General features: G+C 41.7%; 1 protein-coding gene across 5 annotated transcripts in view; it reads right to left on the bottom strand.

The window, feature by feature from the left end:
• Positions 1-7,516, bottom strand: part of kcnt1a (potassium sodium-activated channel subfamily T member 1a) — a gene marked incomplete at its 3' end in the record, with an annotated part of 34,206 nt that extends 26,690 nt beyond the window's left edge. For 3 of the 5 annotated variants that reach the window (XM_084382468.1, XM_084382467.1, XM_084382466.1), the window contains exons 1-2: positions 7,035-7,516; positions 4,387-4,545 (exon numbers count right to left, since the gene is read on the bottom strand). In XM_084382468.1, the coding sequence (XP_084238594.1) occupies positions 4,387-4,545; positions 7,035-7,201 (326 nt within the window). In that variant the 5' untranslated portion in view covers positions 7,202-7,516. Of the gene's footprint in view, positions 1-663; positions 936-4,386; positions 4,546-7,034 lie in introns of those variants that run through there. The other 2 variants (XM_084382469.1, XM_084382470.1) reach the window with 1 other exon arrangement.
• Positions 7,517-8,829: the final 1,313 nt, after the last annotated feature.

An 8,829-nucleotide genomic window follows, 5' to 3' on the forward strand; every position in this document is an offset into this window, starting at 1 on the left:
TTTTAAAATGTGACTGGGACATGACCCCAGTGTCCCCAGTGTCCCAAGTGTAAGGGACATCTCTGCTCACGTGATATCAATCTGAATATGTTGTTGTTTTGGACTGTTGGTCAGAGGAAGACATCACCTTCAACTTTAAGAAATCAACATTTGTCACCATTCTCTGACATGTTAGAGACCAAAGTTGATTTAAAAAAAAAAGAAATAAATGGCAGATTAATTGATAATGAAAATAATCTTTAGTTGACAGACTGTTCAGACATTTCAAATTAAAAAGCAGTAAAAAAATGGAGGTGTTTTGAGGTATTGGTCACAAAAAAAACACAACAAACACTCAGCCTAATTTCAATCAGTCAACTTGGAAATCGTGACGGGAAACTGAAATAATCGATGAGAACATTACAATGGATGGATGAAGACCGTCGTTAGTCACAGCTCTACCTGACAGGTTATCAACAGCTGTCGCGACTTCCACCTTCTCACAACTATAAATAAACAAACACGCGTCTCAGCAGTTTTTTTGGGCGCGCTTATCAAACCTGTCGGAGCGAGCTCACGTTGTTCTCCATCAATCACCTGCAAACGCATCGCATGTCAGCAGTAAAAATACAAAACTTCTCACGACACGAGGAACACTGTGCTCCATGCTGTTCCCATACCTACCTCTGCCCGGCGTCACTACCAAAAGGGTCCGACCTCCAAGTGCTCACGGTCGGACTGACCCAGGTGGGGATGACGATCCTGGGATCCATTATCCATTGACACCTGCGAGCTGCGTCGTGCAGTCACTGTTTAAATTCCTTCAGTGTGTTAAAGCTCCTTGACCAGCGCGCCTCCCCGCAGCTCTAAAAACAACACAGCACTAACTGTCGGAGGATCAATTACTATCAGAGCTTTATGGGAATAAATAATAAACATAAATTAAATAAAATACAACTGAACGAATCTATGAAAGAAAAGACTTGGAAAAACAAAGCAGTGTTTGATTTGTCTTTTATTTAGAGGAATGACAAAATGCTTATTGGAGTATTTTTAGAAATGTATACAATCTCTCTCTCTCTCTCTTTCTCTCTCTCATGCGCGGGCCTTGTTGCCACAGCAACGACTGGAATAACCCTAACTGATGCTGTTGCAGCATGTTCTCCTCCAGCATCACTGCAGCTCCTCACAAAGCTGTAAACATTCACCCTCACAGTGGAGGAATGGACCCCGTACATCAGCTGCAGATTCACAATAATATGTCCTTTTCTTTCAAATGTGACCCATCTGAAGCTTCACACAAACCCCATCTTGCGCTGTCCATCTTTCTGCGTTTCTGTTTTGACAGCAACAAGAGGCGTGGATGGGGCTTTTCTTTGCTCGGCAGCGACATCGACAGAAAGGAAGAGAAAAAAAAACAGATGCTTTTCTTTCTCCTTTTGGATTTTCGAGCCGAAAACGCAGACAAAGTTAGAAAATCGAGATGTGGGAAGCTCTTTGCGCTCTCTCGTGTCTCTTCGGCATCCTTCCTATCCCTCCCACCTTTTTTGTCTTCTCTTAATTTGAAGAGTCTGAAGTAGTAATTTTCAGATGACCTCCTCCATGAGTCAGTGCTTTTTGAAAATACCAGAAGAGGGCCACTCCACTTGAACTCCCCCACCCCCACCCCTGCGCCCACGCTGCCACTGTAACGCCACTCTTCGTGGCTTTTTCCGAGTTTACATGAGAAGAACCGCCTGCAAAAATCTGTGACATTTTCAATTATGCATTTCAAAAGTCACATCACTGCTAATTTTAGCTCAGAAAGACGTCAGTTAGGTGAGGAAAAAATGAGGGGAAATGGAAAAAATGTTCGATCGTGCCTTTGAGAAAGCAACCTTTTGCGTGATGAATGATCCCTGGACAGATGTGACCAGTGACATTTGGATGTTCACAGAACCTGGAGGCTGACCGCTGAACCCGAAGCATCACTCGCCCTCCAACAACACTATCTGCCGGGCACAGAGGACGGGTTCATTTCCAGAAAGAACAGCAGACAAATGATAATAACTGTCGAAACATGTAGACAGCTTGATCGAGGAGGAAAGAGTGGTTGTCGCAAGGACAGCTGGGGAAAGGTCGCCTTCGACTGAAAGCATTGGCAGGGCTTGTTGTTTTTCCTCGTCAAATAGATCTGTCAAATATTACTCTCAGGGGACCGCTGCTGCTGCGATCACATCTAAAATTACATTTCATCATCACTCTCCTGAGGTCCATCTGGCAGAACCCCAGATTATATGCTGAATGGCACGCAAATATGATCATATAACTCACAAACTGATTGTTGAAATGAGCACAACTACTGCAAAAACTGAAAAAAGAGGCGTGTTTCAAGTTATTTTTCGACTCTTTGCTTTACACCTGAGAAGCAGAGGCTATCTAAACTCTTGCTGAGACACTTTTTTTTGGATCTCGGGACAACAAATGAAGCAGATCACTTAAAAAAAACAGCTGACTGCTCCTGTCATCTTGTCTGTGGAGCTCAGACGCTGCAGAAGTGCAGTTAAAAGGGGAAAAAACTGTGAACGAGGAAAGGTGTGTAACAGAGAGACTGACGGTGGGACTCATTTTAAATTCTCATTGAGAATTAGGTCACAGTGTCGTTGCTGAAAACGTTTCAAGTAAAACTTTTTCAAGTGTATCAAACACACACACACATACGCTCGCACACTCCCAGCCTACTTCTTTATCAAAAACCCCAGTGATTCAGAAACTCTTTACTTTTCAGCACCATGGACAGCACCCCAAAATCTCATGTTTCTGGCTGACGAGATCTAAAACACAATCTCCACTTACGCAAAAAGGTTAAGAGAACCCTTCAAACTGCACTCATAGGTCAACTGGGGTTTGAGTGCTAATTAGGAGTATTTGTTGAAGGCCAGTAAAAAAGAAAAAGAAAAAAGAAGTCTTGCAATCAGCACAATTATGTGAAAGGTACATACGAAGACAAACGCAGCAGTAATGAGCTCAAATAATCAGCGACACTGGACAAAATAAAATGTTTCTCATAGGAACGAGGAACTAGTGTGAAAGATCTTGATTGGCCTCTGCAGAGAAATGGCTTTAAAGAAGAGACACAGCAGCTACAACCTGAATGAAACACTGTTTGCAGTTTAGGTATTTGAAGCTACAAATCCTTAGTGTTTTAGAAGACTACCTCGATTAATCTCTTACAGTAGATGTCATTAAATTATGGAAAAAAAATCCCAAATTCCAAAATCTAGAGGTTTTGTCTTGTTTAAACTTCATATTATTAAATATACCACCAGAGAAGACTAAGAAAAGCCAGCATATGTCCACACAGTCTCAAATTAGTTGATTTTTGGCATCTAAAAAAATGATTTAAACAATTAATGTATTATTAAATTACTTACCCCAGGGGGTAGGCTACTTTTACAGGTGCTAGGAGACAGGCCTATGTTGGAAAATGTGTAAAATGTGAGTACCTCAATTTGAAAAGAAAATAATCAGTGAGTTAGCTGAAACACCTGAATACCACATGTTGAGAGAAGCCTACATGAAAACTATCATAGTTGGAAAGCAAGAAGAAAAGTTAGCTAACAGTTAGCTCAAGCCGATGGATAACAGTATGTGATGGATAAATAGTCTGGTTGAAATAATTACTTACAAGTAGGGCATAGGCCTACATAGTTAAAATAATGTGCTAGGTAAATGTAATGGATAAATGGTTGAAATTGTTAGCTAAAGGTAGCTAATGGATATACTATTGAAATAGTTAGCTAAAAATAATTGGATACACAGTTCCACTAGCCCCCTAATCTAAGCTAAAAGTAGTATAGCCTCATGGATTAACTATTGTAATAGTTAGCTAGAAGCAATGACTCAGTGGCTAAATAGATAGCCTATTAATACTTGAATTAATTAGTTAAAAGTAGCGTAATGGATAAACAGTTGAACCTAAACTGGCCTGTTTAAATACTTAGCTAAAATCAAATGGTTGAAAGTTTAAAAGTAAGAACTAAATGGATAAATAGGCCTTGTGAGATTCAATGGATTGATAGTTGGAGTAGTTAGCTAAAAGTAGTCTATACGTCTTAGCTATAGCAGCAAAAATAATGGGTGAAGGCTACAGATGAAATCTTTAGCTGAAAGTAAAGGACAAATAGTTGAAATACATGACGTGTGGATGAAGGGGTGCCTGAGGTCATCTGACACAGCTTTGAGGGTACGTCTGACGAATGGTCACTGGACTAACACATTTATCAGCTGAGATATTCTCAGCTTTAAGGTATTAACACTATTGTCTATATCTGATGGTCAGAATCTGGTATTTCTCTTTTTTCACCATACAACAACAATCTCTAACTGTGTCAAACAGCACAGCTCAACCTTATTTCTGCTTCCTACCTGTCATCATTCAAGCTCTGGTCCCCAAGAAGCAGGTCTCTGAAGCGGAAGCGAGGCGGCAGTGGAGGCACCTCGCTCTCCTGCTGCTCCATCTTAAGAGTGGAGATGTCTAAGATAACCCCGCTGCTGCTGTTGGTCTGGAGTGGCGCCGAAGAGGAGCTGGAGGAGGGAGAGGAGAACATTGAAGGAGCAGAAGGGAAATTACAGGAGAGAACGAGGGGATGTGCGTAAGTAATTCAAGCTGGGAGGAGAGGGGATGTTGGAAAAGAAAAAGGAGAGTAAGCAAGGAAAGGAATGATACAGTGATGCCAAAATGTTAAAAATAGGACAGAAAAAAATAAACTGTCACAAACTAATAGAAAGTATTTCATCCTCGTCTGAATTATCCACTCCACTATGTTTGCAGCTCGTTCTGCAAAATGAGCTGTTCAGAAAGCACCACAAATTGTTACAGATAGTAAAAGCAGAACCAGCCGACAGATGTTTATCCAAAACATCATGCACACTAATGGCTTAACTGCCCTGCTAGGTCTCAAATGCAGCTACTGTGAGTGAACAGTTAACACAGTCCTAATATCTTGTAGTGAATCAGGAGTCTGAGTTGTGAAACTCGAAACAAAGATTAGAAAAATGTCCAAAAGTTAATGCTAATACACTAAATTATGCAGCAGGACTTTGTTTGTTCTTCTTTCCTGCATTGTTTATCATCCAACCCAACTGCCAAAATATTTTGGCTTGAAGTTCCTGATTGTCACCACAAACACGGCTGGAAATCGTCCTTTAAAATGTCCAGTAATGTCACGTTTACAAATGTTGAAACGCAGTTCGAGACTGGCTTGGCCACCCTCTCGTAACTCCATCGTCATCCACTCCACATTCCCATAGGAAAGTCAAGTCATGAACATGTGACACGAACGTGATATGACACGTTTTAATGTCGGGTCGAGCAGTTTCGCTCGACGGGCGGACCGTGTTCTGAGCCGACAGAACTCAGGACTACGGCTGGACGAGGAGAGGTGGACCGGTCAAAGTTGCTGGACGTTGAAGATGCCGACAACATTATCATCACAATCCTGTTGCTGCTGTTTACATTCACCCTGACGCAGATGCAAAAGTGTTTATGTAGATTTCTTTATTAATAACTGTACATATGTTCTGTAATTTGTGCAGCATGAAGGAGTTTACAAACTTTGCCTGATCCCAGTCTCTGGGTTGTATAACAAAATCAGACAAGCTGTATGGAGCCAATTATGAGCTTTATTTTTTACATTTTAAAACAAGTCCCCGTCGACTTCAGTTGTTTAGAAAAACGCTGCATCACTGTTTTCCTGCGAAGCTCCAGAAATGTTTTGAGGAACCATGAAACTTCCTTTAAGTACAGGATCAGAGCCCTTCTTCCACCACTGGCTTCAACTCACGCTATCACACATAGTGAAATAACCGTACATCTCACAGTCAAATTCATCTTGATATCAAACTGTGGAAACATCCGGTGAGCTGCATGAAGAGCACAGTTCCTGCTGTTACTAATGCCTGCAGATGTTGAGTCATCTCTTCCAGCTCACAGCCTGAGAGCATGTGCACAGGAAGAGTGCAGCACAAGTGGGATGTTACCTTTGAACCAGGACGAGAAGGTGATGGACTGATGTCAGTCTCTTGAAGGAATGAGACGGATTAGAAAAACCTCCAGTGTTAAGTGAATGGATTGATTTGAACATTTTACACTCACTATTTTTGACAGATAACAAGCGTCACTTAGTTGCACCTCACCTCTGCGGTCAAAAAACAACATCCCTCCATTAAATATTACTCATCGCAGGCAGACGTAAGAGATTTATGATTCAAATGAAGTGTAAGTGCTTTGGTGTGAAATGCTCTTGATCGAAGACAGCCGTTGTTTTTCAGCCTCACACAAGAAGCAGCTGAACTTACACGATCTACAAAGAGGCAGTGGAGACGAGCTTTGAACCTCTCTTGCCTCCATCTCTCTCCATCACTGTGTCTGCACTGTTTGTTTTAGTCCTCCATTAAGCTTATCAAACTTAATGCATAATAGATGAAGGGTATATTTCCCATGTGGCTTTTGTGAGATCCATCCATCTAACTTAACCAAACAAAGCCCCGATGGCTAGAGAAGTGAGAATAAAACATGCTGAGTGAGAAGTTTGATGGTTGGATTGTTGAGCTCGACATCTGTTTGCCTCCTTTGGGACTCTTTCTTCTTAAATTTTTAATTTTTTAACACAGATGTTCCAAAGAAGACACACAGATGGACAGTCCAACATATTTTAACATGATTTAACATTATTATTATTAGTTTTAGCAATGGAAACACATTTACATTGGATGATTTCCAGGCTGTAACAGTGACAAATGAGACAGCAGCTGAGCACACAGCAGTGCTGACAGGTAAACACTCACACAGCTGACATCTTTACGCACAGCACCACAATCAGATTATCCAAATAAAACATGAAAAAAATGAAGATATTTTGCACTTTTCACATATTTTATTCAAACTAACTCCTCTTCAGCAAAGCTGTGGTTATAACTTAGAGCAATGCAAACAGTAATCTCGTTTAATTCATCACCAATCTCCACATTTGACACCCAAACTTTGCCTCCTCACTTGTCCCCGTCTCTCTTACCGTGGCTTGTGCTCGTTCACGGTCCCATCATCGTTCACAAACGTCTGATTCACGTAACATTCACTGCACATTTTGGCCGGGGATCCGGCGCTGCCGTCGGACTGGAGAGCTGCGGTGGTCGGCGTTGAGTCCCCCTTGACAAAGTCGCCTTCCTGGGTTAATTGCATCGGAGGGTGATCTGCCCAAAAACGAGTGGACACCCGGAGAGAAAGAGGCGCTCTTCTTTAATAAAAGCCCTGGTGATGATGTCTCCCCTCAGCTCACCTATTCAGGTGCATCTTGGAGGTACATGGAAGAGTTTGTGTCAGCCCACGCAGACGAGCAAAGTGACAGCTGGATGAGGAACTCTTCAAAAAGACAAACTGGAAGATGCAGATGTTGTCAACTGGGTGTCACAAAAACAGAAAAGAAAAAGGAAAACAGGCTGGTGAGGTGTGAGAGGGGGGAGATGCAGAGGACAGGTCTGCAGCAGTGAACATAACGCTGATGACAGCTTTCCTTGCTGAGGTAGCTGTACACCTAATGACATAACTGTTGAATTATCACCCAACTCTTGATGTGGACAGAGAGATCAGCACCATCTGTTGGAGGCTCCGGCTCCCTTCACTTCTGCAGAGTGAAAACATGGGAAAAAATATCTCTAAGCTGAATAGACTGTGACATGAAGAGGGGAAATGTCCATAAAAGCTTCAAAAATGACTGGAACACTGAAATATATTGCAGAAAAATGTGTTTTATTGTAGTCAGACTCACAAAAGCTGTGATGAAGAAGATCTCAGGTCCTCTTATTTAAAGGTGCAATATGTAAGAATTGGCCACCTGTCAAATTCATACTTAAAACATACAGGGGGCGGCATATCACTAGTTAGCTCAGGTAGCCGTGCAGCTAGTGGTACGGACCAAGCTTTGACGCCAACTTGTGTTGTGGCCAAACTGTGTAATTACATCATCACGTGATGCACTGTGGCCATTAGCTTACCTTGTGAAAAAAGTGGCTGTAACACAGTGGATATATTTTTTTGAGTCACGACCCCTGTGAAATGACTCGTTTGACTATTATAAATTAAGTCAACGAGTCCATTAACATTTGGAGAGTCTAGAAGAGCAATTTTAAATTATTTTATCCCCACTCAAGTTAGCTGGGCGCAAAAAACAGAAGTTAGTGGGTCCCACAACACGGAAGATCTGGGTGACTGGGAGCTAGCACGGGACATTTGGACCAGGATGGGCTGGGGCTAGCTGGTTAGCATCCTAACTTCAATAGATACTCGATCTGTAAAACAATACATAGACACCATAACGTCAAAACTGTTATTTCTTCACACTCTGCAGATCATTTAAGTTATTTTTTGAATCTCCTGCACTCCAAGTTAAAAGTACAGAAGTAGCCTACAATCACCAAAATGTACTTAAAGTACGAAAAGTCAAAGTACTTTGTAATGGTCATCACAGGGCTCGGCTCTGTGCATCACTGGTACCCGTCTACAGAGCATCAGTGACATCGGTGAGGTGAAAAGTCTGCACAGAGCCCCAAAGGATACTGCAAGACAACAGCCAGTCCACAGCCATTTCACCAGTAGCTCCAGCCTTTATGGGATCAGAAGACAGCAACAGCACACAGCCAGATGACTGATGTGTACATTTTAATGTAAATATTCCAAAAAGATTTAATTCGCATGACAGAAATGTCCTTTTTTGAAGGATATGTGTAATATTTTTTAAACCTATTCAAAGAAAACAAAATCTCTCTTCCCTAAACGAGTCATCTTCAAACAACAACAAAAGCCTCAGGACT

The sequence above is a fragment of the Pagrus pagrus genome, assembly GCF_965226575.1.
Source record: "Pagrus pagrus genome assembly, chromosome: 19".
NCBI classification, from domain to species: domain Eukaryota; kingdom Metazoa; phylum Chordata; class Actinopteri; order Spariformes; family Sparidae; genus Pagrus; species Pagrus pagrus.